Raw genomic sequence first — 25537 nt, 5'->3', positions numbered from 1 at the left:
GGCAAGAGCGACGGCGATGTTGCTCCTTAACTTGCTATTACAAAGCTACAACGTACAACTCTCGTCGTTGCTTTCTGCGCTTAAAGCTTCAAGACTCTTTGGTTTTGGTTTTGGTGTTAAGAAAAGAGGGAATTTCATGTTAAGAAAAGACGAAATGTATCGTTAAGAAAAGACGAAATGTATGGTTAAGAAAAGACGACATGTATGGTTAAGAAAAGACGAAATGTATCGTTAAGAAAAGACGAAATGTATCGTTAAGAAAAAGAAAAGCAGAAAAAAGAAAAGAAAAAAAACTTTATCATTAAGAAAAAACGAAAAATCGTAAGAAAAAACGAAAAATCGTTCGAAAAACCGAAAAATCGTAAGAAAAAACGAAAAATCGTAAGAAAAAACGAAAAATCGTAAGAAAAAGCCAAAGAAAAAACGTAAGAAAAAACGAAAAATCGTAAGAAAAAACCAAAAATCGTAAGAAAAAACGAAAAATCGTAAGAAAAAACGAAAAATTGTAAGAAAAAAAGAAAAATCGTAAGAAAAAACGAAAAATCGTAAGAAAAAACGAAAAATCGTAAGAAAAAACGAAAAATCGTAAGAAAAAACGAAAAATCGTTAGAAAAAACGAAAAATCGTAAGAAAAAACGAAAAATCGTAAGAAAAAACGAAAAATCGTAAGAAAAAACGAAAAATCGTAAGAAAAAACGAAAAATCGTAAGAAAAAACGAAAAATCGTAAGAAAAAACGAAAAATCGTTAGAAAAATCCAAAGAAAAAACGTAAAAAACTCGCAACTTGGTAAAACTAATCATCCACTAACAAACTCCAGACTCCAGAATCCAGTTGGAATCCAGAGGAAACATTTTTGGACTTAAGATTTAAGACGCCGTGGGCGGTGCGAACTCTGAATCCGGCGTTCAAAACGTCCCTCAAACGCACAAAACTTCTCTCAAACGTCCCGCAAACTTGTCTCAAGTTTAAACTTCGATTCGACGCGGGTGCGGGCGAGGATCGTCAGTCGTTTATCTCATCATTCATCATTTATTTGTTTGTCATTTGTCATTTGTCATTTGTCAATCGTGTCGTGTCGTGTCGTTGTGCTGGTGCTACGATATAGATATAGATATATCGGATATATAGGATGCAGGAAAGGAAAGGAAAGGAAAGGAAAGGAAAGGAACAAGTCCAGCCGAGCGCTAGCAATAGATACTAATTAGCTATTCAAGCTATTCAATATTAGTATTCAATGTTATTATTCAATATTCAATATTCAAGTTGTATTAATTCCTGAAAGAAAGTCAGCCCGAGTCCGTGAGTCAAGTACTACTACTACTGTTACTAGCATGAGCGCTTAAATTGAATTTTGCTCCGATGCGCACGCGCTCGCGTTTGTGGTTGTGGTTGCGTTTGTGTCAAGTTTGTGTCAAGGTTGTGTTTGTGCGTTTGTAATTCTGCTCGTGTGCGCTCACCTCTGCGTTCGCGTTCGCGTTCGCGTTCGCGCTCTCATTTGCGTGATTTTTCCTTGCTCGTCTCATGTGCGATGATACACTGACGGGCGTGATGGGCGTGGAGGGACAGAGATACTTGCTAGGCAGTGCCTAAACCACCCAAGTTCTCATGCAAGATGCGCTGATGCTGATGTGCGCGGGCAGCTCCACAAAGAGCCCTGCATAACCAAACCACAGGCGACTGGGGAACTGTTGATTGAGAGGGCACGGAAAAAATGCAGGCGGTTCTGACTGCGGGTAACGACGCTGGTGAACGCAATATGCTATATACTTAAACGCAGCTCGAAGCGACGCAGGAGAACGCAGTAAATTCGATACGAATTCGCAAAAATGTGTCTAGTACTTGGGGAGGGAATGGTCACGGTACACGGTACTCTAGGGGGGAAAACCTACTCTACCTACCTAGTAGTAGTATATGTGAGCTAAGTGGTTCTAACACTACCATTACAAAAGGTGGAATATAAAGCTATCGAATGTACGAAAAGTTGTGGAATCGGAGCTGTTTTTGAATTTGAAGGGTGAGGCTGAAGGAAGCACCCACCCAAATTCGTATTTTTCACCAAGTCGATCGCGACGCCTAGGCGTGGAAACGTGGGAAAGGTCTTGACTACTCCATGAGGCTTGATCGGGGGCATATCGCGCGCAATAGGAGGCGAAGTTGAAAATGCCTGAATGCAATAAGATTGATATAGGGTGGTCTGGTGGTCTGGTTGACGAAGGGGGAGAAGGTTGTGGATGTCGAGGTTCGTGGTTATATTATAGGCCGATGGTCAATGGTCGATGCCGTGCGCGGCATATCGTGGGAACGCGGCGCAGTCGTGGGAGCGCGCACTTGTGCGCGCGCTCGTAGCGCGCCACTGCTTATCAGCGATCGTGCGATTGTAAATTTTCTGACAGTGTGCTCAAGTGCCTTTGCTCGGGAGAGCCAATTAGTACATGATGTATTCCCGTCCGCGTGCGTTTCTCGTGTCTTCGGGAGAAGTCACGTCAGAGGGTCTTTTCACAAATTTGAGTGAGTACATCACGTTTGATTTATGATGTTTTATTCGGGATCGGGATCGGGAGGAGAACGAGTGCAAGGCGTAGAGTGAAAGCAGTGTTTGATACCCAACGAGCAGAAGGCAGAGCCTGAGAGAAGTTGGAAGAGGGCAGAGGGTTCAGAGGCAAAAGCAGAGGGCAGAGGGCGAAGGGTAACCGGTAAAGGGCGAAGGGCGAAGGGCGAAGGGTGTACATGGATCTTGACAGATAACACAGGAGCTGGCTTTGACAGGCCACTGCGCATGCCAGTAAGGGTCCAACGCAATCGAAAATCTATGGAAAATCAATCGACAGACAATGGAAAATCAATCGACAGTCAGTAAGACAATCAATCGACAGTCATTAAGAAAATCAATCGAAAATTAATTGACAATCCGCAATCAACACCCGCCGACAGACAATCGAAAATCCATAAAAAAACTGAAAATCAATCGACAATCAATCGACAATGTCCGCACGCCAGTCAATGGTCAACGCAAAATCAATGGCCAGACAATCGACAATGCACACGAAAATCGATCGACAGTCGATAGAGAATAGTAACCAGACAATCGAAAATCAATCGCCATTCACTCGAAAAGCAATCGCCAGAGACAATCAATCGAAAGTGAATCGAGAATCAATCGACCAATACACAATCCAGAGAGTTCGAAAATCAATCGAAAATCAACCAGTCACTCACTCGTAAAATCAACGATAATCTGGCAGGGACCTTCAAGTTTCCCTGCAAACAGGGAACAAGAACAGGGATTCGGGAGATGTACAGGGAGTGAGAGTGCACTGCAAACAGGGAACTGGGAGATGAACAGAGGATTGGGAGATGTACAGGGACGAGTACACTGCATACAGGTAACTGGGAGATGTTCAGGGAACAGAAACAGGGGACTGGGCGATGTACAGGGCCCAAAATGAGCGCACTGCAAACAGGGAACAGCGCACTGCAAGCAGGAAAAAAGAATGGGCACAGGGCAAAGGGCACACATGCGTATGCGCATGCGCAGTCGCAGTCGCAGGCGGCAGTCCACGATCGCTGAAATTTGAAATTCAAAATTCTGGATTCTGGATCCTGGATGGTCCAGTGCGGAAGCCTCGACTGGAATTTTTACTTTTACTTGACTCTTGACTTTTTGAAAATTTGTATTCCAGAATCGATGTGCTGCTGAAACCTTCGAATTTAAAAGGGCTTGCACGCGCGTGTGCATGTGCGCTACGTGCGCGGCGTGTGTCAGTGCGCGTGTGTTTGTGCGTGGCGCGCGCGTACATTGCTAACTACGACAATGCGCCAACGCCCACGCCCACGCCCACGCCGACTTTCGTCGTCAGAGAAGAAATAGCTATAGGACTACTGTATTCAAACGTTAAACGTTAAATATGCGTACATATGTACATATCGAGCCTTCCGCTTTCCCAATCCCATGGCACTGCTGGTGCTCAAATCCATATTCGGCGGCCTTTTTGTCATCGTTTGTCTTTGTCTTTGTCTTTGTCCTTATCTTTTTCGCTCGATGTTCGATGTTCGTGTGGGATCTTTCAAGCTTGCTTCTACTTTTGCCTTTTCTGTTGAATTTACTTTTCCTTTTACATTTAACTGTTTTGACTCCATTGTTCGCTCTCGTTCTCGCGCTTGATCTCGCACCCCCCCTCTGTCGCTCTGGCACTTCCCAGTGATTGTAATAGTAATCGAAAATTAAAGCCCTCGGCTATACACCCTCCTCGTCTCTCACCGGTAATCCAACCGCATCGAATACACGGCGATGAAAAATGTAATGTAAGTGTAATGGTAATGGTAATAATAATGGTACAAGGGAAATCATAATGTAATCTAACGCTATTACATTGATATTACATTACATCACACTGCGAATCCTTCCAATTTCCCTCCCTTCCCTTCCCTTCCCTTCCTTCCTTGTTTCCCTGATTCCCTCTGAATCCCCCTCTCCTTTCTCCCTTTCTAGACTCCCTACCCATACCCAGCGTCCTTTCCCAGATATTTCACTTCCTTTCCCAGCTCCTAGCCCATTAGACTCCCCTTCCTCTCCCGGATTTCCTGGACACACCAAGCTTCGCAGCCAGACCCCAGACCAACGTCGATGTCCACGTCCACGTCCAAACCTTCTACCTTCTACCTTCTACCTCCAACCTTCTAACTTCTAACTCCTGAGATTACCGTAGGGGTTTCTGATGACCGTTATATCCACGGACCGCGCGGGTGACTCGGCTCGGAGTTGTCCCGTTGGAGTTTGGAAGGGCTCGAAGCTTGAGCTTGGAGGCTAACGCTGAAGATTGACGTTCGAGTTGATTTACCTTCACGGTCTGGATCACGTTCGTTCCTTCATGCCTGTCTGTCTGCCAGGTGCCACCAGTCCAATTAAACGGCAACGGCAGCGGTCAGTGGTCATCGGTCAATGGAACGGCATGGAAACTTGAATGGATATATACATGGAAATATCCTTACTAGTATGGATTTCGCGTGCTACGTGTTATGTGCCTTACCATCCCATCTGATGGCCAGTGCGTGTGCGTGTGCGTGTGCGTGCCGGAGTGCGTCTACACTTTCGTTTTTTGCAGACTCCTGCTTCAAGGTGCTGGGAAGATTGACTTGGGACGGAGAGGTAAGTTGGGGATGTACAATATTAATGTAATCCTCAACTTCTAGAGACTTCCAGAGAGTCTGCCTCGAGCTCGAAACTCACTCACACACACATGCATGTGTGCACGCACGCGCGCTTAAACACCGCTGACGCCGAAATCAGCGTGCGCTACTGGTACTAGTGCTAATAGTACTTCGCTACCAGCCAAATTAAAGATCGTTTAGTTGCGCGGGGGTCTACTAGCAGCACCTCTACGCCGGTGTCTCTCCGTACGTTGAGAGGCCGACGAGGCACTATACTGGTAGTTGGTCTAAATACGTGTAGGCAAGATCTAATTGACGGACAATCGCCCGCTCGCCCGCACTAGATGCCTGACTATTTTAAATTCAAATGTAAATGTAAATGCAAATGCAAATGAAGACTAAGATGAAAATGGTGGATACAAATACAAGACAGACATCCCCACCATCTGGACGCCGCAAAGTGAGACGAGACGAGATGAAGGCAGATACAATCTAGTGTCCAAAATCCAAAGCGGGTGTAGGCGCGAGTGAGATCATGGATTTAAAACGACGAAACGACGGAACAACTAAAATACTCAATCTACCTTCGATGGTAAAGCAAGTAATCCAGTACAGCGTGGATAGATAGCCGGTACAATTGCAGTTGGGCGCTGCTGTTGACTACCGTTGACGGTTGACTGTCGGATTTCCATTAGCGGATTGAAGGATTGGAGGATTGCCGAATAGCGATTGTCGATGGGATGGGTCGATGATAGACCGCCCCCCCCTTCAAGCTCAGCTTCTACTCGCTTCACGGGCGTGCAGCTGGTCACCCCTTTCGAATAGACTTTTCATTTGCATTTGAGTTTTGAACGCCGTGCCATGCGTTCTGATTACGATGGCGATGATGATGATGATGATGGTGATAATGATGATGGCCGAAGGAGAGGGGAGAGCGCTGAGCCGAAGACGCGATTCAGATTCAAACTCGTAAACACGGTCTGGTTCTGGTTCTAGTTCTAGTCCAAGTCTTTCTTTCACGCCTGCATTAATTCATCCATCCATTCGTTCATTCATCCTTCAATTTCTCGTCTCGTCTCCCATCCAGCCCAATCCCATCAGAAGCGCGGGCCCTGCGGTGTGTTTTAAGATTTAAATTTCTACTGTCAAAGAGGCTTTAGCAGTACGACCGGTGTACCGGTGTACTACTACTAGGTGTCCTAGGCGAACTTGTACCTGCACGCGTTTAAAGCCTTTACGTTTTGGGGGTCGATGTCGATGAGGATGATGAGTCTGAGCGCCGCCCTCCCGCCCCCAGAATAGACATGTTCTAGTTTATTTGATCCACGACTCCAGTCTCCAATGGCAATACAAATCTTGACTCGACTCGGCCGTGACGGACAATACGTACATAACTCGCCACCCCTCCTTCGAGTCGTGTCGTAGCATCCTCTGAATCTCGTCTGAGCTATCACATTAATTAACACAAACACACCCCCAGAAAAAATGCTTTCGAGGCCACACACCTACCCAGTCTAATAAATGAGGAGTCTTCAGCAAATCCTGAAAAGGAAAACAAACTTTGGGCTAAATGTACTTTAGCACTGCCAGCAATGGTCGTGAGATTTCACGACGTATATGTGGCATGTACGTATTAAGACACCTTAATCCTCCCCTCGCTTCCCATACAAAATTACGAATTACCCGCCCCGCCCTCCCCTGTGAGTTTGAATGCCGCTCCCACATCGACGCTTCTTGCCTTTTGTTCACCGACTCCCGAACGCGGACACGATCGCGGAAAACGGAATGTAGAATACAGAGCGGGTAGAAGTGTAGAAAGAGAAAGGCAACGTAGAACGCATAATCTTTTATTTGAAAGTTAGAATGCTATTTTTTGATCACCGAGTCGTCCGAGGGGTACGGTGCTTCTTGTTCTAGATTTTGTGGTTTTCGGTGCGATTTGCAAGGTTTTGTTAGGGCTAGGGTTAGGGTTAGGTTTAGATTTTTCCAAGAACCTTTTCATGAAATTAAAATGAAGTACTGCCCGATGTAATGAAATCTAGGCGACTTGAACGTTAAATTCTTACCTACCCACGCCTGGGTAATTATGCTAATTATTCGTTATTTTACCTCTCGGATGATAGCCTGTTTAAGTCACGGCAACTGAGTGCCAGACCCGCAGCGTGTGGCTGGTCGATCCTGATGGTTCTACCCTCCAATTGAATGAATCATTGACAGTCATTCAATGTACTCATTCTTCATAGATCCGTCCCGAATCCGTTTATACATCATATTTAAGAGGCCAGAACAATTATGAACGGGAATCAGGTTGAAGGTTGTTGTACCAATACATCGATGTCGAGTTCCCAGGCTATAATCGCCGACGAGGCTCTGGGAAACAATGAAAATCGGATAGAGAAGCTGTTTTGATGAGGAAGAAAGACATCCGAGGGCGGGAAGCCACCACCACCACACCACCACCACACGGACACGACATGGGCGACTGGCGTGGACTAATCGAATCGAATCGCGAATCGATTCATTGCTGCTTAGTGCTATGGGAGATTAAATGCCGGCGACGCCGCTGGGGTACAAACTATACATTCATTCTCATACCCATCGGGCCTGCTGCTAGTAGCTTAAATGACTTTTGAATACCCATGATTCCTCACGAGGGACGTGGAGAGCCTGCGGCATTCAAAGACACTCATGCCCTAGCTGTCCTAGTTTAGCATACCTGAAGTAAAAGTTGTACTTCAGCTCCTCTCCCCTCCATTCCTCAGAATTATCAATGACATTTTTACCCGCCGGGCCGATGTAATTAAAGCGACAGTCTGTTCTATGCATAGACGCCGGGTGGATGCACCAGGGACATGGTTATAGCAAAGGGGCGATAGTTCACAAATCCCACAGACATATCCGAGGCCACGTTACAGCCCGCTGCGACAAAATAAGCGCCTGGCGACTAGTACACTACAAGAGCCGGATGGGTCCAATCCGTTCGCGTCGCCGGATTCAAACCCCCCGTCCAAATAGCAACATTTTATCCGTGGGCAATATATTTCTGTTTTGTATTCCAGTAAGTACGCATCTGCCGAAATTTCTGGATTGACTCTGAGTGTTTGGAATCAGTGATGAGATGTATATCGTGCCGCTTCAGGTGCATGTAAGCACCAGTCCATTGAAATACGCGATCGTCATCACGTACAGTGCTCTCGGATGCACTTCCATGAGTGTGAAGCCCCTCACACGACTCATAATTAGCACTGGTTCCAGCTCCAAAAAGGCTTTAATTATCCAATCATCGAGGCCAGTGAACGGCAGGAAAGCCGCCAGCCCCTCGTTCAAACCCTCAAACGCAGAGCGATGCCCGGAGTGGGCGGTAGGTATCAGCAACTGGGAACCTGGACAGTGCTTCGTCTTTTTTTGGGCACAATGCAGGCAGGGTGTGTGCGTGTCACGGAGAGATGGATCCTCCTTTCACATTTGCCTTTTATCCATATAGGGCATGATAATCATTGTCATGTATTTGAGGATTCGCGCTGCACCACGATCATCATCCACAAATAGACGCGCTGCTAAATGGAGATGTTCTTATGGCACCCGTGTCTTTAGCCTAATATTCGTATGTTGATGATCATGAGTACGATCAGTGTTCACCTAATGCTTCAACTTTAACCAAATAGATGTGGATGCTGTCAGGTATTTGAGGATCCATAATAGTTGTGATGTCCATGTAATCAATTTTTGACACTCGGGGAGCGATGGTCTACATACCTGGCTGAGTGAACATCGTCTTTGAGAGCGACACTATCTGTATACATTGCACCCTGCAGCGCAGTCGCACATCAATGGATTTGTAATGAAAGGACGCCATAGGAAGATCTTTCTGTCACCTTCAAACCCTTTGAGTGCACATAGACAGAAATAACATTGATTGCCGGTGGAACCCCAAAGTGGATCGTGTAAAGGCGAATGCTATTTTAATATGTTCTCGTGGATGTGGATGGTCGTCACTCAGCCAGTTACACGATTCCGCCAGTATACTCTTACTCAGCAATATGCAGACAGCCGATATCGCCGTTTTGTCTTGGGCAGCATGATATACCCAAGGGACTAGGAAGTCGACGACATCTCGAAAATTCATAAGCTGCCTTATGAACGCAGTCAAGGGTCCCCTTCAGGAGCTTTTAGGCGTCGAGTTCAAGTCGCAAGATCAACAAGCTCCGCTGTAAACTGTGCCTGCAGCATGGCAGCCGGGAAGCCTCATTCGACACCGATCTGATATATTTCAAGCTGCGATTGGCATGTTCGGGAAATGCAATTAAATGCCTGGGATTAGCAGATAATCCTTACATGTCGGGAAGAAGCAAACGCCTAATGATGGCGAAAATGAATCCATGTCTTCCGGTGTATGTGCGTGTGCAGGGTTCCTTGCAATGCAAAGGCAATGTGCTCACCGCGTGACAATCTCCTAGAACACAACTGTATAAAGATCTCTGTTAAAAAAAGAACGGAGTGGTAGTGATTTACTCACGGATATACACTAGCCGGGGTTCTCAGCCCATGACATCAGTTCTTCATTCTGCTGAAGATAACATTAGATATCCTCCAGGTCGTCACGAAGGATTTTTGTTTTAAGCGGGTGGTAAAATAAAGGAAATCAGCTTGAGCTCCATGGCGATACTAAGTTCCAAATGACAATCAGTTGACTCTTCGATAATATATTTCAACGCTGCGCGTCCGAAGCAAAATGTTCGCCCCCAAATTGGGTTTACAAAATGAAAGAGAAAAGGAGAAAAAACCGACGTTCTAAGGCTGTCGGTTAGATTTGCACATAATCCTGTGGGGTTGTCGGGTAATATCACCAAAGTTTTGAGAGTATCACCCATTACATCCTCTTAGACGAATGCAGGATTATTATCGAGGTGGCTGACAAGGACGATAGCACACCAACATCTAACTGATCATCGTGTCTGAAATTTATTTTCCGCGTTCACACAACGGAGATGACGAATGTGCGAAAATCTGATATTTCTCTTCGTTGCGAGATTAGTTCTGCGTGGAAATCGGACTTTCAGAATGATATTATGTATCGATTTGAAAAGACACACACATCCTTTCACCTCAACTCACGAATCGGCTGAGAGAATGAATCATCGTAGAATCATCTATAATAGTCAGCATGGAGGTGGGCCACTAGCCATCCATACACCGATTTTAATCAAATATACCGATTCGAAAATAGTGTGAATTGCACATTACTTCAAAAGGCTATCGATAAAGTCGGAAAAAGAATCGTAAATTTCATCCGGAGGAACAATCCCTTTTCTTGTTTCATCGCCTGGCCGGTACTTTCCTGTTTTCACTAAAGGAAGAACGTTCATGGTTGAAATCATGGTGCTGAACATGCACTTACCTAGTACCCGCCATAGGCCAAGCTCAACGGCACCGCCCCCAAGGTCTGCTTCTACGTCGTCGCCAATCACGGCGATCTTGCCCCTGTCGTTAGTGGCGGCCCCTTTGCCAAGCTTGGCAGGGTCGCTGAGTGGTTCTGATAATTTGATATCATCGATAACCATGTTAAAGAATGCTTTGCTAGGCTTTCCTACAACATGTGCAGTTACACCGGTCGCTGTTTCAAGTGCCGTGACGAATGGGCCGGGACCTAGGGATAGACCATCGTCTGTTTGAATATACTTTGCTTTGTGTGTTGCGATCAATGGGACTGATGGAGTGGCTTGCTGATCATGAACTTTGCATTTATGTTCTCCTTTCAGCACACGGAAGGCTTCATTGAGGTGACCATAATCGAAGGAGGAGGGGGAAAGTCCAACAACGACAGAGTCATAACAATTATCGACGGATTCCAAAGCACTCCGGCCGTTTGGGGACAACTGAGACAATACTTCTGATGCAGCAGACTCGGACAATAGCAACAAAGGCCTAAAAAGTTCTCAATCTTTGAACATGGACATATACTCATACCGCTCACTTTTCAAGGTTCATATTCTTGACAAGTTGAGCAGCAGCAGCAATGCTTGTCCATAGTATTTGCGAATTGTGACTGCCAGGATAGACAAAATCTTCCTTCTTAGACTGGAAGGAGATTTCGAAACCCAAACTCTCCAAACGCTTGGCGAGGTCTGTCGACGACTCTTTGCTCGAGTTGCTACAGAGTCGGAAAGGGATAGATGACTCTCTGAGTCTATGAAATGCGTCAACTGCTTTTGGAGTTGGTGTTTTGCCTACATGAAGCGTCCCCGAGATGTCAATTAACAAGGCGCTGATGACGGGTCGATGGGGTCTACACATCATGCGTATCCAATGGGCATATTCGTCGGCGTGTTTGTATTTTAAAGAATTTTCAGGCTCGGGAAGATAGTTCGAAATGCAAAGGAACGGTAAGGCGATAAAAAAATTGCTTCGTTATCTTAGCACTGCCACATTTATGCCGAAGTGCCGTAATCCTCCGCTCGTTATGCCGCAGTTGCCATCAGTACCCTAATACGATGTAAACATAGCGGCATTCCGGCATAGCTCATATCCATCGTGGGTGACTGTAGTCTGTGATTACTTCCATTGAATCTATTCAGAAATGGATTGAGAATGCTATGTAATCCTTGTTCCCATCTACGGTATAGATCAAGGAAGGATGAGTCATACAGTGATAGTGCGATAATAAGTCAGGGTCTTGGCAGCTGACCACTGACGACATCGGAGCAGATAGAAAAGGTCGAAACCACCCTCGAGAAGTTGCATTCCTAACTTTTATATCCCCCCATACAGCCCCATAAATAATCGACAGCATGGTATCACAGCTTGTCTGGCTTATAACTGGGACATCGTACGCAAAATCATGATAGATCTATCTTTATCTTGCTAAATCATATCTTACAGGTCGGGGATTGGTCGTGACCTTGCCCTTGAGGCCCTCAAGAGAGGTGAAAAAGTCATTGCGACTGGCAGAGCTCGATCAATAAGCAAACTTGAGGATCTCAAATCCAAAGGTGCAGATATTATCGAGTTAGATGTTACATCACCCCTAGAGACCCTGGAAGAAATTGCGCAAAAAGCGGTCGCCATACATGGAAGAATCGACGTTCTTGTCAACAATGCTGGTATGTTTCACCATGTAGCCGAGTTGTTGACAGTTTTTGACATGAATTAGGATATATACTTGTTGGCGCTATAGAGGAAAGCACGTAAGTTATTTTACTTACTGATAGGACTCCAATACTAATGCAAATTTTCTTGTACTTTTAGACCCCAAGAAACCTATGATCAGTTCAAGTGAGGGACAGACGAGCGCGGCTTTATCTTTTCAACTTACCATCAGTACCTAGCACTAATGTTTTTGGAGCCCTCAATGTCAGTCGGGCTTTTCTGCCATATATGAGAGAAAAACGGACTGGAACCGTCTTATTCATCGGATCACTTGGAGGTTGGAAGTAAGTTTCTCAGAAGTGGCATAGATTTGGCAAGTGCTCAAGATTCCTATTCACCTAGATCATCGCCGTATGCTGGCTTATATGTTGCCACCAAATGGGCCCTTCGAGGTATTCATTTTGCCTTCAAATATCAGGTTTAGCATACTGAGATTCCAACAGGCATAGCGGAGACATTACACGATGAAATCTCCCCCCTTGGATTAAGAAGCATTTGTGTTGACTTTGGATACTTTCGAACCTCCTTCTTGCAGGCAGATCAGCGTGCTCCTCAAGTTTCCAGAATCTCTGATTATCAGGAAATAAATGAGACTGTAGAAAACGCTTTACAAGGTGGGAATTGTTTTAACAAACGCAAGTGCGACAATTCTCATCCCTTCCACTCTGCAGCTTACAACGGCAAGCAACCGGGTGACCCAATAAAGGGTGTCAACATCCTCTTAGATCTCGTACGAGGCGAGGGCCAGGCTGCAGGAAAACAGTTTCCAAGAGGACTTTCCTTAGGAACTGATGCCTATAATGTAGCTAAAACTGCATCGTTAAGTGCTCTGGAACGACTGGAGGAATGGAAGGAGGTTTCATTCAGTACAGATATTGTCGAAAATTAATGAAAAAATGCCGCATATTGTATAGCATTCGTACCTTCATCATTGGCTTCACCTCTCCTAGTTCGAAGCATAACAAGAGTGAGAAGAAATATATCATTTCTTGTAAACTTTGGTACCACATGTCACAATTTTACTGTACAGTCAAGGTCGTGGTAGCAAATGCCTGATCGCTTGTTCCCACTTTGATATTGAATGCCCCTGGTTCGACTACCCAAGTGTTCTTCAAAGTCCAAACCGCAAGTTGGGAAGACAGAACCTTGATGGAAACAGTGACCGACTTTCCAGCCCTAAAGAAATGACAATGAAACAGTATCCAGAAACTTGAAACTTGTCTTACGGGATGTCCACTTTCTGAAATCCAATTAACTCCTGATTTGGAGTGACTACAGAGCTAACGACATCGGTCATGTACACCTGATAACAGATTCGTCATGTCAAGCATTCGCATGATTGTAAAATCAAAATAAATTCACCTGAACAACCTCTTTTCCATCTACCTCTCCCGTATTTTTAACTGTGACGGTGACAGTGAAATCTTGGTTAGCGCTGATCGTTGAAGGGGATACTTTCAAATTGGTGCTAACAATACTGTTAGGGGATCAGTGACACGCAGATGGAACGCACTCACTAATTGAAGGTAGTATAGCTCAGGCCGTGTCCAAAACTCCAAAGGGGGACGGGGCTATTGAGGACATACTGAAAAACGGATTAAGCGTAAGTTAACGTGGAGACCGTCACGATTCACTGTGTACTTGACTTGCCTGATGTCCAAACTTGAGCTGTCCGTTATCTAAAACCTGACCTGCATCAATTGGCCTGCTGCCTTTCAGGTAATTGTAAAACACTGGGGTTGTTCCAACGTCACGCGGGAACGACACTGGCAGTTTACCTAACGAGGGGCGGTATTGGTAATGGATCAAAGTTAGAAGGTACGTGTATATAATTACCGGACGGATTCACCGCGCCAAAAATGACCTCGGCAATAGCGAGTCCTGAGGTGACGGTAATCAATAGATCTTCACATAGAAGGTAGAGGATCAGTTAGGATTACCTCCTAATTCCCCGGGATAGAATTGTTGGACGACAGCGTCGGCATCTAATGAGTTAATGGACAGATGATTAAATGAAAAGCTTATTGGGAAGCACAAATTCATTCCCCACTTTCTTGTATCCATGGCTCGGCGATCGGTTTCCCACTAACAAATACGACTATGGTGGGTTTCCCTGTGGCCTTTACTGCTTGTACTAGTTTGAGTTGAGCACCGACAAGACCAAGATCGGCGAGATCGACATGCTCTCCAGTGGTGGCATTTGTTCCCGGAGTCCACAGCAGTGTCTGATCAAGGGACCACGTACCAACCTGGACATACGGTTCATAAGCATGCCTACCAAACTTCCACAAGTGTCACTTACCATGACAATTGCGACGTCAGAAGCCTGCGCGGCTTGGACAGCAGCAGGTATACCCGAATCATCGTTTGACCAAAGCTCGCACCCTGGAGCAAAATTAATCTTCGTTTTACTGGAAGTATTTGTGATGAATTGGTTGAATCCGTCGAGAGGAGATATGCCAGCCAGAGAAGCGTTGAAGAATACGTAATCGCCAAACTGCCCATAAAAAATTAGATATTGGACACTGAAAGGAGGAACTTGCTAACCGTGACACGATTAGCCTGTGGGCCCAGAAGAGCGATAGATCCAATGTTCTTTTTGAGAGGCAGCACATTGTTTCTATTTTCAAGAAGAACGATACTTTCGGTGTCAGCTTGATGGAGAACAGTCCTTGATTCAGGAGTTCGAATGAAGGACATGTAGTCTTCGTATGGATAAGGGTCTTGTAAATAGAGTGAGTTAAATATTCGAGACGAGATCATTGGGGAGTGAAACTAACTTTCGAAGAGACCCAGAGCAAACTTTGCACTCAACATTCCCTTGACAGTGGCATCGAGGAACTTCACATCGACAGTGCCGGCCTTGATTTGGTCTAGCACAGTGTGAGATATGAGCATCCACGTAACATGAGACAGTCAATGATTAATTACCAGGTAGTGTGAGGTATGTGTACGTCCCTGGTAGGAATTAATCAGTTGAATACAATTAGTACTATAAATCGGTGAACTGACCGCCTCCCATCTCTCCGCTGATACCATTTTCTAACGCAGTCTTTGCAGCGCATTCCCTTGTATCGCAAGTACCATGGAGGTTAATTAGAAGGTCCACAGATCCGGCGTCCGTTGTTACCCAATATTTATACCCCCACTCGTTGCGAAGCTAAAATGAACCATATGATCACGTTAGAGATAGAACATTTAAATGCACAAATTACGAACAATATCAGTCAACAAATCTGAGTACAAAGATCAGAACTTCGATGACAACATTGACGATAGGATGACCTACGGGAATTGGCAATCGCGGGAATACCATCGTAGCTCGAATAGGCAGTCATAATGGAGAGACTTTCGACACATGCGCGATTGAATGGCTTCAAGAACATAGTCCTTAATTCGCGTTCGCCTCCCGATACTTGGGCAATATTCCTGTATAATGTAAGGATTTCACGCCTTGTTATGACAACATTGAAGGCTCACAATCCTCCTTGAGGACTCCCGAAAGCAGCGAAATGCTTGCAGGTAGCGGCAACACGGGCTATAGCATTGCTACTGGCGTTCCTCCGTCGGCCCGATTGGAGCCCAGTAACGAAAGCATGACCCATTTCTCCAGTCAAGAAAGGGTCCTCTCCAAAATTCTCTTCAACGCGTCCCCAGCGAAGTTCACGAGACAAGTCTAATACAGGTGCAAACATGTGGTTGATACCTAGTCCTTCTGCTTCAGAGGCAGTTATATTGGAAACCTGTGAGACTAAGTTGGGATCAAACGATGCCGCTAGACCGATTGGCGAGGGAAATATGGTTCCCTTGTTGGTAAAACCGTGAAGACCTGAGTTTATTTATCAAAAGGGTGCTAGATTCTGCATAGAATTTTCTGACCTTCAGATTGAATAAGTGCAGGGATCCCGAGGGTTGTATTCTCCATCAAATATTTCTGTCCCACCGTGACGCCGAAAACAAACTTGTCGTATGGTACCAGATAACCTCCCCATATGCTACCGCCTTTTAATCGCATCATTTCTTCCTGTATTTAACAAATTTAGGCATTAAAATCCAAAAATGTGCGTTCGGCTCACTAATCCAGTCTGATTGAATATCTTTGTATCATCTAGGGGATCAGACAGATCCATCCACCCGTTGAGGTCGCCCTGAATACTGCAGAGAACAATTAGGTAAACACAAGAAAACGCAGACAATATTTTGGTCCATACATTTGAGCCACTTTTTCCTCGATAGTCATACGCGGGAGCAAGTCATTGACGCGCGCCTCAATCGAAGCTTTTGGGTTTTTATACGTCGGGATTGACCCATCGATGTTCGTCGCCCTAGATTCCAAAGAGAAATGCAGTCCATCACGTACACCAAAGTCCGCTACAACATGGATGCACGATACAAGCGCCAAAAGAAGAGAAAAGGATTTTGAACCGCTCATCGTTCAAGCGGAAAAATTAAAGTGAAGGTCTTTGCATCGACGGCTCGCCTTATATGCATCCTCCACCTTTGAGAAGAAACAGAAGACAAGGATGCACGTCAAATGTAGTCCTGTCGCGCTGGCGCACCAAATAAAGGGAATGAAATTAAGCAGGTGATCCTTTCTTCATGAGGGCCACTCGGTACTCCATTGAGGGCGGCCCGCTAACCAGTTTGTACTGCCGACATTTATCCTTGGTCCTGGTGGAAGGATGAAAGGATCTGAAGCGAAGTAATTGAAAGAAGATGTTGAATTTTAACATGGACGAAACAATACTGAGCCGGAGGTACCCTAAACCTCGATGGATGAGAGTCCAAGCAAAGTGACAGGATGAGGGAATGAGATGAATAATTTCCATCATCGCGGTTCCCGCCGAGAGATACTAAGAGATTTTAGTTGAGTTTGATAAGATAAGATTATTCGTGACTGAGCCGAGTCGTGAACTTGATGCCAGGAGCAAGCCAGAAGCAATATGCGTACTAGTAGTTCACATTATGACAAAACATTAAAGTACCTCAACACAAAGCATTTAGTATAAGACTGTTAAACTGATATTATTCGGACACCGAGCCTGAGGTGCATTTATCATGCTTGCTATCCGGGTTGGTGGCATTCGGTTTTGGTATGACTTATTCGACGTCAGGATGGTCATCTTTGCTAACTTATTCGTATTATAAGGATTCAGGGTAAGTATTCAGATAGTTAAGAAACGTAGCATGTCGAGAAAGACGATGTCTTTCCCAGAGGTCGATGACTGATAAGCAACCGTTGACATGATTATCGAACAACTCAATTTGCAGGGGTTCCCATAGTTAGTTATTTTCAATGACGGAATGTTTTCTGGAAGGTACATGAATACACAGAGTCCAGAAGATCCTGAACAATGTCTTTCTTAATTTAAGCTATCGTAGGATAGGATAGCACATATGAAGTTAACTGCGACATATCGCAAGGCATATAGACATATCTGACACATTTTCGCAAGGTGTATGGACATATCTGCCATATTTCTAGTATAGATGGACCGGGGTACTCATTTAAACGTTTGAATGATTTATTATAATGACAACAGAAGTAAGTTGGGGTAAGTATATTTTCTGGTCGGGCTGAGAATGACTGCAAGGTAACCACAATTAATTAAGACTATACTTGCAGAGATTATAGTTTTGATACCCTGTATATGTTTGCATGCTCTGTACTAAAGCATATCCCGGGGAAAGGCCTCCACTTCCTTGTCCTTTGTGGCTTAACAGGTGGACAGTCCGACAACGACACAGTATCGTCTAAAAATAGTACACGCATTAATCCCAAACGTGAGAATATTAGAAATTTGTTTCCTTTTTTTTCCGACATTTGCGACAAGTGCGCGATCGTTCCTGCAGAAGGATGATCCATGTAGTCCCAACCAATGTCATCGAAGTGATTTTAAATCTTTGGCGGTTCTCACCGATGACTGATATCTTGGCTTCGGTTGAGCTCGGCTACGGTCTGGGAATTGTCTGGAGACATTCTAGAACAATATCCCGAACGTAAAGGTGCTCGTTCATAATGATTTTTCATTATTTAAAGACGCGACTTGCGGCAGTCAAAAGTATAGTTCCTCTTACCACTCTCTTTATTCTCAAGCCACTATGCAGCACATTTCCGAAGAATCTCTCAACGACCTTCCGTCACGCATTAAATATCTAAGAGACTTCATAGAATTCACGTCTGAAGATGCCGCTGCATTACACGCCGCCGCACCTGTCGTTGGCCCCCTCGTCCCAGCCGTCGTCGACGCCGTTTACCAAAAGTTACTCTCCTTTGACATCACCGCCAAGTCCTTCGTACCCCGACAAACAGGTTATGACGGCGTCACCCCAACAGACGCTTCAGATCTTTCATTGGACCATCCTCAGATCAAGTTCAGAAAGGATTTTTTGGCAGGATATTTGGTTAAGCTAGTGACGATGGACTATTCAAAGCAATCAAGTTGGGAGTATCTCAATAAAGTCGGTTTGATGCATACAGGACAGGCAGGATTTGCGCATCGGTATGAACTTCACGTATCTTTGTTACCAAAGGTTAACTGTTCGACAGTAAATCGAAACCCCCTCTCCGAGTCGAATATATCCACTGTAGTATCTTGCTTGGATACGTCCAGGACATTGTCATCAATGCAGTTATCACCCATCCGGACCTCGACATTACAACAAAAAACGCAGTCATGAGGGCCGTAAACAAGGTAACATTTTTCATTCGCTACTTCAACCGAGACCAAAACGCCAATTTTTGTTGTTACAGGTGATCTGGATCCAAAATGATCTCTTTGCCCGACACTACATTGCCGAGACAGAAGCTGCTACCACTTCAGCCTAAGTGATGAACAATTAGTAAATTTTGTAATGCTTCCATGCTGTATGCTCTCTGTACTATCTATTTATTTACTTCGCTCTCAAAACCATTGCGTTTGTAACTTTGCATTTACCCCTGATTGACATCTATTTTTTGCGGCGTCAATTTTAAGATCGGCGATCGGCCGGCACAGTTGTTTGGCGGCAGCTATAATATCAAATACATTGTTTCTGTCGGTGCGTCCGCGTCAGTGGGTTGGGTCACACGTTCATATTCATGCATGTCCGCAATCCTTATCGTATTCCACCGGACTTTACACAGCTATCAGAATCATACCCCAAACTCAAACAACAGTATGTTTAACAGTATCCTGTCCTCCTCTGAAGCTTACTGGCGAACGACGGAAGTCTGATACATGATCCTAAAACTGGAAAACCAACCATCGATTTCAAAGATGAGACTGCTCAAAGGTATCTTGACCCCTTCTGCTACCTTTTGATTCTCTTTCGCTGAGTTTATTTAGAACAGACGCCTCACCGAAGCCATCATGCAGCGCGACTTCGGTGTCACCTTAGACATCCCATCCACGCGGTTGTGCCCGCCGGTACGTGTTTCTAGGTCTCCTCAACGTATCAATGATTTGAAGCGAAGGTCAACGGAAAAAGGTACCCAATAGGTTAGTCAACAGTCACAAAACCTTACCACAGACAACGAGCTGACAGATAGTCACTTATAGGCTTAATTACGCATTGTGGATTCAAGACATTGTACGAGCTCACGAAGATGTGCTTGGATCGCATTCGCGCGCACGACCAATTCGTGGAATCGACATGTACGCCATCTGAATATCAAATAAGTCACATCTAATTCGTTCAATATAAGAGGGACTGGGTCGACAGCTATATATCCCATTCTGATATGCAAATTGGAAGCTACTTGGGAAATGGTGGCGACAGGTGAGTTGATCTTAATGTCTAATTATTGATATGTTAGGCAAACACCTATCCTAGAAATCGACTACGAGTCGTATGAGTCTGCTCGACGTAACATATCAAACAATAATATGCAATCTCGAATACACGTCGAAAAGGCTTCTCCAGACCAGTCTATTCTCTTCCCTCTTGAGGATGATCGTACTTTTGAATTCACGATGTGTAACCCGCCGTTCTACGGGAGTGCCGCCGAAGTTGTACAGTCTGCTGAAGCAAAGGAGTTTCCTCCCAATGCTGTTTGTACAGGAGCAGACATTGAGATGATATATCCGCATGGCGGGGAAGAAGGGTTCGTGATGAAGATCTTGGATGAAAGCGAACGATTTATGACTAGATGCAAGTGGGTAATTCCTCTACTTTATATCACCGCCTGATTATAAGTTCCTTAGATGGTATACATCGATGCTAGGCAAGATGTCGTCTGTAGCTACTATCGTAGAAGTGCTGCGTCAGCGTTCGGTGCTCCATTTTCCTTCACATGGAGCGCCACGTTCTAATAGCTCATGCAGATAACGAACTACGCCGTCACTGAATTTGTGCAAGGCCAAACGCGCCGCTGGGCGATTGCCTGGTCATTCGCAGATACTCGACTGCCAGACGTGAGTTCGCACCCCCGTGTTCTAATGCAGTGCTTATTAATGTCGAACAGACAATGGCTCGCATTCAATCAATATCACCCAAGCATGCTCTATACCCATGTATGCCTCCAAAAAACACTCTGGTGCAGGCATTCCCTGGCCCTGCAACACATCTTGTATCCACAAAACTAATAGAAACTTTGCATGGCATCGAAGGTGTTTCATACACGACTACGTCACTAAATTCTTTCTTCGTGGAAGCTCGCCAGAACACGTGGTCGAGGAGCGCTCGGAGGAGCCGGGCGAACAAGAATAGTAGTAAAAAACCTGATCCGGCGTCATTGGACGCAGACGATATTTTGTCTGGTTCTCAACCTGCTCTAACCTGCAGTTGTAGAGTCCTCGCGGACACAGCCCATGCTGATCCCGTCAATGTAGTAGAGAATCAGTGGATTTTTGGAAACGATCGGGCACTTTTCGAGAGCTTTGTGGGGCATGTCAGCCGGAAGGTTGGAATGGGTTTGCGTGGTGTAAAATAAGCTGTACTTGGGAGTCTAGACATCGAAGCGGGTTCCTATGGCTTATATGTAGACACATTCCCTTCCATTCCAATCAGCATAGCTTCTGTTGCGAATATCACTGTCATCCATCAATCGGGCTTAGGTGCGCAGTAAAAGAGACTTGGTTGATGCCAGGTATTCGGGCCTCCCTCGCTGTCACGCCGGACAAAAATGCTGACCAGTTAGCCTGGGTGTTGTCCTGACCAGTGACGTGACTAGTACGGTGGCCAATTACATAGTGTCACACATATGTTGTCACGCTAAGTCATTATTAGTAGGCTCAACAGTAAATAACATATTACTTGATTGTTTAATACTTCTTCCTACTCCGAACTGAGTTCTAACGCAAGACAATCAAGTAATTTGCCATTTACTGTCGAGTCTACTAATAATGAATTAGCGTGACAACATATATGTGACGCTATGTAATTGGTCACGGTACTAGTCACGTCACTGGTCAGGACAACACCCAGGCTAACTGGTCAGCATTTTTGTCCGGCGTGTGTCCAGAGCTGAAAATTTTCTAGTAGGTCAATTCAATTGTCGCGAAGTCTCTCCGTTTCCTCAATGATTGGTGAATGGCCGTACAGGCCGCTAAAGCTGAATCAGCTTTTTAAGAATTTAGTAGTATATCGATAATTCTGTGCGTTCATCGTAGTCTGCGCTTTATCTAGTAAGCATTCGCTCGACGACCAGTGCCGAGACAATGATTTCATCCATGATTTGATGGCCAGTTGGGTAGACGGTCAGAGTCGCATCGGGGTGAGGAGGTGATCTGTCTGGGGGTGGTGGAATGAATTGTGCGATCTTAATACTTTGATTGGAAGACGAATCTGCGGGGAGAGACGGGTCCTTTGGCGCAGGTAAGTAGCACTTAGGTCATACAGGGGGTTTAGTGACATATCGTGAACAAAAAGACGGTACCTACGATACATAATGGTGATCCATCTCTCAAAACCTCACGGCAGTCCCAATGCAATTGATGTGCGAGAATCCAGTTGAAGTGTTTCTGCAACATGATTTATACAATTCCACCGGAAACGACCTAAATCACATGAGGCTTACTGGAGACTTGTGGACGCTGTACAAAACATTCGACAGCCGTGTAGACGTATCTCCCATCCTCAACACCGCCCGCTTGTTATTCAATGCGATTCTAAAATTGAATTCATGAATGGTATTGTCAATGAAGAGAAATAGATAACGCACTCACGCAAACTCTGCGACGAGACTTTCGGGAGGATTGACACCATACCGTATGATCTTGGTCACATATGAAACGGGGAGAAATGGATTCAGATCGAGTTCCACGTTAATGCGATATAGTGGTGTCTGATTTGGAGCATCGGAGGGTGGCATTAGGAACATTGAGTCCCGAAGCCATCCGGTGAAGGTGTAGACCGTAGCATCATTTCTTCTCCCTTTCACGACTGCTTCATAGCTATATGGGTGGCATCATGAGCAGGTGGGTTGTGCGCTAGAGCATGAGTAAAGCTTTGTACTTGGGAGGCAGAGCTTCCGCCGACTTTTCTTTCGAATCTTCAACAGATATGTGAGTTGATTCCTCTCCAAATAACTGGTATGCCAAACGTACCTATAATCATGACCGTAACAGTTCAAGGATTGACCCCGTAATTTAATGCTGCCGAGGGTCCGAGAGGCCGCCGGGGATTGCCATTTATTTGAAGCTGTTATTGCCTCCAGAGTCCACGTTGCCCGATCTTGAATGTTCTAAACGTTTCAACCTTGCCTCTTCCAGCTCAACTTAATAATCTCCTTAAAACGATTTGGAATGATTAGACCTATGAAGAATACATTCTTACTCTTCCATGAGTAAACTCTCGACTCTTTATGGTGTCGCGGCTCCGGGAAAATTTGTGAATTGGTGGATTCAAAGAATCAGAAATGGTAGTTGCTTCTGAATTCTGAAAGGTAAGAGGGCTCATTAAGGTATCTTCTGTGTAGAGGAAGTTCGACGTCCAGGCGTTTTAGCAGCGCAAATGCCTCGGAAACAGAGAGCAGCCTCATGTCCATGGATCGTCGTAGGCGGTTAATGTGTGCAATGATCGTGTCAACGAAGCGATTGGAAAGCTAGACCTCGTCATTTCTGCCCCTCTTCTCGAACGCTTTACGCCCATAAAATTGTTGGAGAACTTCATGGTTCTTCAAGTTCCTTCATCCTTTTCTTTATTAGTACTGGTAACTGGAAGCGGGAAGCCTCGCCTCACCTCTTGTCGAACTTCCACTTCCGGCCTCTATTTTCTATTTTCATCTGTGAATGGCAATCCAGTCTCCGTGCGCCTCATCCTGATTTCTTTTAAGAATCATTTAGGTCTCAATTTGTCTAATACAGACGGAAATCCCTCTATCCTGTAGCATCGGAGGAGCCATGTTACGAGATCATGTTGGCTTGCGAAAGACAGCACGCGATGCGATACCGCCTTGCAATACTGGTCTTCTTCTTTGTTCTGAGCTTTTTTCTGGCGGTGTCTATGTCCGTTGGTTTCCTTTTCGAGCTGCTTGACGGCTCCAAAGGAAGAATACTCCAATATTGGATATACAGCGTATTCTGGTTCGGCTATCTTGGAAAGGTCAACACAAAAGAACCAATGGCAGAAACGGACGTGGTCTCCTGGTACGGACTGAAAGGAGGGGAGCACTGTCTGCGGTACTCTACTAGGGAATATACTGCAAAACTTACGGTTGGACCCTCTATGGACACCATTGGGCAGGAAGGCATGATACAACTGTGCAAAGAAACCCCGACCGTGATTCACAATCGGAAGCTGTTCACAGATTTTTGTCAAGACCTTGTACGTACTTTATTATGACTCCGTCTGTTAACAGAATTGAATTTCTATAGGGTTTTGGGCGCGGAGTGTGGGGGTACTGGATTGTGGACTTCCAGGAAGACGACTGTGAAACGAAATGGGGCGAGTTTATTGACCTTGTACGTCGTTCCGGGCTTCTTGGCCTAATCTAGGAAGAACCCGTTATCGATACCTTCTATGCACCTTCTCAGGGATGTGGATACTTGAACGGAGGCCAACAGGATCATTTCAGAGTTTGTGTTGCTTTCATCAAACCGAACTTCACAATTGACCTTTATACAGCGTGTTGAATCGCATTTAGAGAATCTTCAAGCTGGCTCGAGTTGGCAAATTATGTGTGCTACCACACCGGCTGATATTGATGGACATCACTTTGGTGGTCCAGATCGTTGCCATAGTTTGGTAAGCACAAACCCTGTACCCAGTTAGATGGTCTTAATATCCTTTGTCTTTATAGCCACAGCAGGGCATATATGGAATATGGGATCTTTTAGATGGATCTTGTGAAAGAAAAACCACAGGTCCTTAATATTTGTTCCCGGCCTTGGGATATAGACGTTATAATCGATAACTTTGCTCGTACCTTGTGGATTATTCACCACTGCTACGCGAGATGTCTCTCAGAGCAAGTGTATTTCTATCATGGACAAAATTGCTTGTATTTTGGGACAGGATAATCGATTGCCTTCATTGGTACATATTAGTACTTGGTATTCACCGGAATATCTACATACTATTAACGCCATCAAGAGAACGTCAATCTAATGGATGGTGGGAATGTCCAATTGACATATCTATCAATGGTGGGCGGTCCAGCAGTGATCTAAACAAATGCTTCTCCGGTGCAAGTAGATAGATACACGCAGTATACCTTGAGAACAAGAGGTTACAATTACACTGATGAAGCCACAGTATACTTTATGAATACATTTGTTTTGGGTTAATCCTTGACAAAATGCTTACGCAGTAGTTTGCAAATCAAACGCCACAAGTTATCATAATGGATACAACTTGTCATCTGCCACTCAATGTCTACTATTGGCGGTATTTTCGCGGCCGATAACAGTAATCCGAGTATCCGGACTCCCATATCACTAGATATAATCACATAATTCTCCCCGTTGCTCTCTCACCCTTCTCTTCTTACGATTCGTTCTATATAGACCCTGGTGTTTGGCATATCTTGGACCGGAGCTCTGGAGCTTCGATTTTTACTCTTTTTCGGAACTCTGTTCTATCCCTATTACTTAGGGTATCTATCTTTCTTGTGCCGTTTCCAAAAAAATCAGCCCACATTGTGATATGGTGGACCTCATATCCACCACCGCAAATCCGATAGATTTTCAACTAATCTCCAATGAAAACATTGGATCTGTCCAGATTGCCACTTTCCTCACTCTGATCCTATTCGGCGTATCGTTAAGTCAAGGATACACGTACTTCAGGAGAAGTGAGAATGACAGAATTTTCCTAAA

General features: G+C 45.0%; 7 protein-coding genes across 7 annotated transcripts; 4 read left to right on the top strand and 3 right to left on the bottom strand.

Annotated features, from left to right (window-relative positions):
- Positions 1 to 10390: 10390 nt before the first annotated feature.
- Positions 10391 to 11447, bottom strand: JR316_0005439 (Haloacid dehalogenase-like hydrolase domain-containing protein 2; the record flags this gene model as incomplete). Its single annotated transcript, XM_047891197.1, has 3 exons — positions 10391 to 10497; positions 10549 to 11075; positions 11125 to 11447. 3 exons carry the CDS (start codon positions 11445 to 11447, stop codon positions 10391 to 10393), a joined length of 957 nt encoding a protein of 318 aa, XP_047750958.1.
- Positions 11448 to 11938: 491 nt separating this feature from the next.
- JR316_0005438 (Oxidoreductase BOA17) lies at positions 11939 to 13185 on the top strand (the record flags this gene model as incomplete). Its single annotated transcript, XM_047891196.1, has 8 exons — positions 11939 to 11976; positions 12030 to 12250; positions 12301 to 12334; positions 12396 to 12422; positions 12476 to 12580; positions 12639 to 12688; positions 12740 to 12910; positions 12968 to 13185. 8 exons carry the CDS (start codon positions 11939 to 11941, stop codon positions 13183 to 13185), a joined length of 864 nt encoding a protein of 287 aa, XP_047750957.1.
- Positions 13186 to 13315: 130 nt separating this feature from the next.
- On the bottom strand, positions 13316 to 16728 carry JR316_0005437 (Beta-xylosidase; the record flags this gene model as incomplete). Its single annotated transcript, XM_047891195.1, has 19 exons — positions 13316 to 13472; positions 13523 to 13599; positions 13659 to 13764; positions 13814 to 13881; positions 13938 to 14074; positions 14133 to 14177; positions 14237 to 14281; positions 14347 to 14545; positions 14599 to 14793; positions 14844 to 15019; positions 15077 to 15169; positions 15228 to 15254; positions 15309 to 15456; positions 15516 to 15532; positions 15586 to 15725; positions 15777 to 16125; positions 16176 to 16320; positions 16373 to 16451; positions 16508 to 16728. The coding sequence occupies 19 exons, from the start codon at positions 16726 to 16728 to the stop codon at positions 13316 to 13318; spliced, it is 2424 nt and encodes an 807-aa protein (XP_047750956.1).
- A 1670-nt stretch (positions 16729 to 18398) lies between these two features.
- JR316_0005436 (uncharacterized protein) lies at positions 18399 to 19125 on the top strand (the record flags this gene model as incomplete). Its single annotated transcript, XM_047891194.1, has 3 exons — positions 18399 to 18799; positions 18847 to 18991; positions 19051 to 19125. The coding sequence occupies 3 exons, from the start codon at positions 18399 to 18401 to the stop codon at positions 19123 to 19125; spliced, it is 621 nt and encodes a 206-aa protein (XP_047750955.1).
- A 252-nt stretch (positions 19126 to 19377) lies between these two features.
- Positions 19378 to 21210, top strand: JR316_0005435 (Psilocybin synthase; the record flags this gene model as incomplete). The annotated part of the gene is made up of 9 exons (XM_047891193.1): positions 19378 to 19454; positions 19509 to 19571; positions 19630 to 19705; positions 19824 to 19933; positions 19984 to 20057; positions 20112 to 20433; positions 20483 to 20552; positions 20603 to 20692; positions 20743 to 21210. 9 exons carry the CDS (start codon positions 19378 to 19380, stop codon positions 21208 to 21210), a joined length of 1350 nt encoding a protein of 449 aa, XP_047750954.1.
- A 687-nt stretch (positions 21211 to 21897) lies between these two features.
- Positions 21898 to 22590, bottom strand: JR316_0005434 (uncharacterized protein; the record flags this gene model as incomplete). The annotated part of the gene is made up of 4 exons (XM_047891192.1): positions 21898 to 22083; positions 22160 to 22240; positions 22297 to 22387; positions 22445 to 22590. 4 exons carry the CDS (start codon positions 22588 to 22590, stop codon positions 21898 to 21900), a joined length of 504 nt encoding a protein of 167 aa, XP_047750953.1.
- Positions 22591 to 23633: 1043 nt separating this feature from the next.
- Positions 23634 to 24591, top strand: JR316_0005433 (uncharacterized protein; the record flags this gene model as incomplete). The annotated part of the gene is made up of 5 exons (XM_047891191.1): positions 23634 to 24044; positions 24095 to 24181; positions 24254 to 24295; positions 24345 to 24464; positions 24520 to 24591. 5 exons carry the CDS (start codon positions 23634 to 23636, stop codon positions 24589 to 24591), a joined length of 732 nt encoding a protein of 243 aa, XP_047750952.1.
- Positions 24592 to 25537: the final 946 nt, after the last annotated feature.

The sequence above is a fragment of the Psilocybe cubensis genome, chromosome 4 (assembly GCF_017499595.1).
Source record: "Psilocybe cubensis strain MGC-MH-2018 chromosome 4, whole genome shotgun sequence".
NCBI lineage: Eukaryota > Fungi > Basidiomycota > Agaricomycetes > Agaricales > Agrocybaceae > Psilocybe > Psilocybe cubensis.
This window is presented reverse-complemented; position numbering and strand designations above follow the sequence as displayed.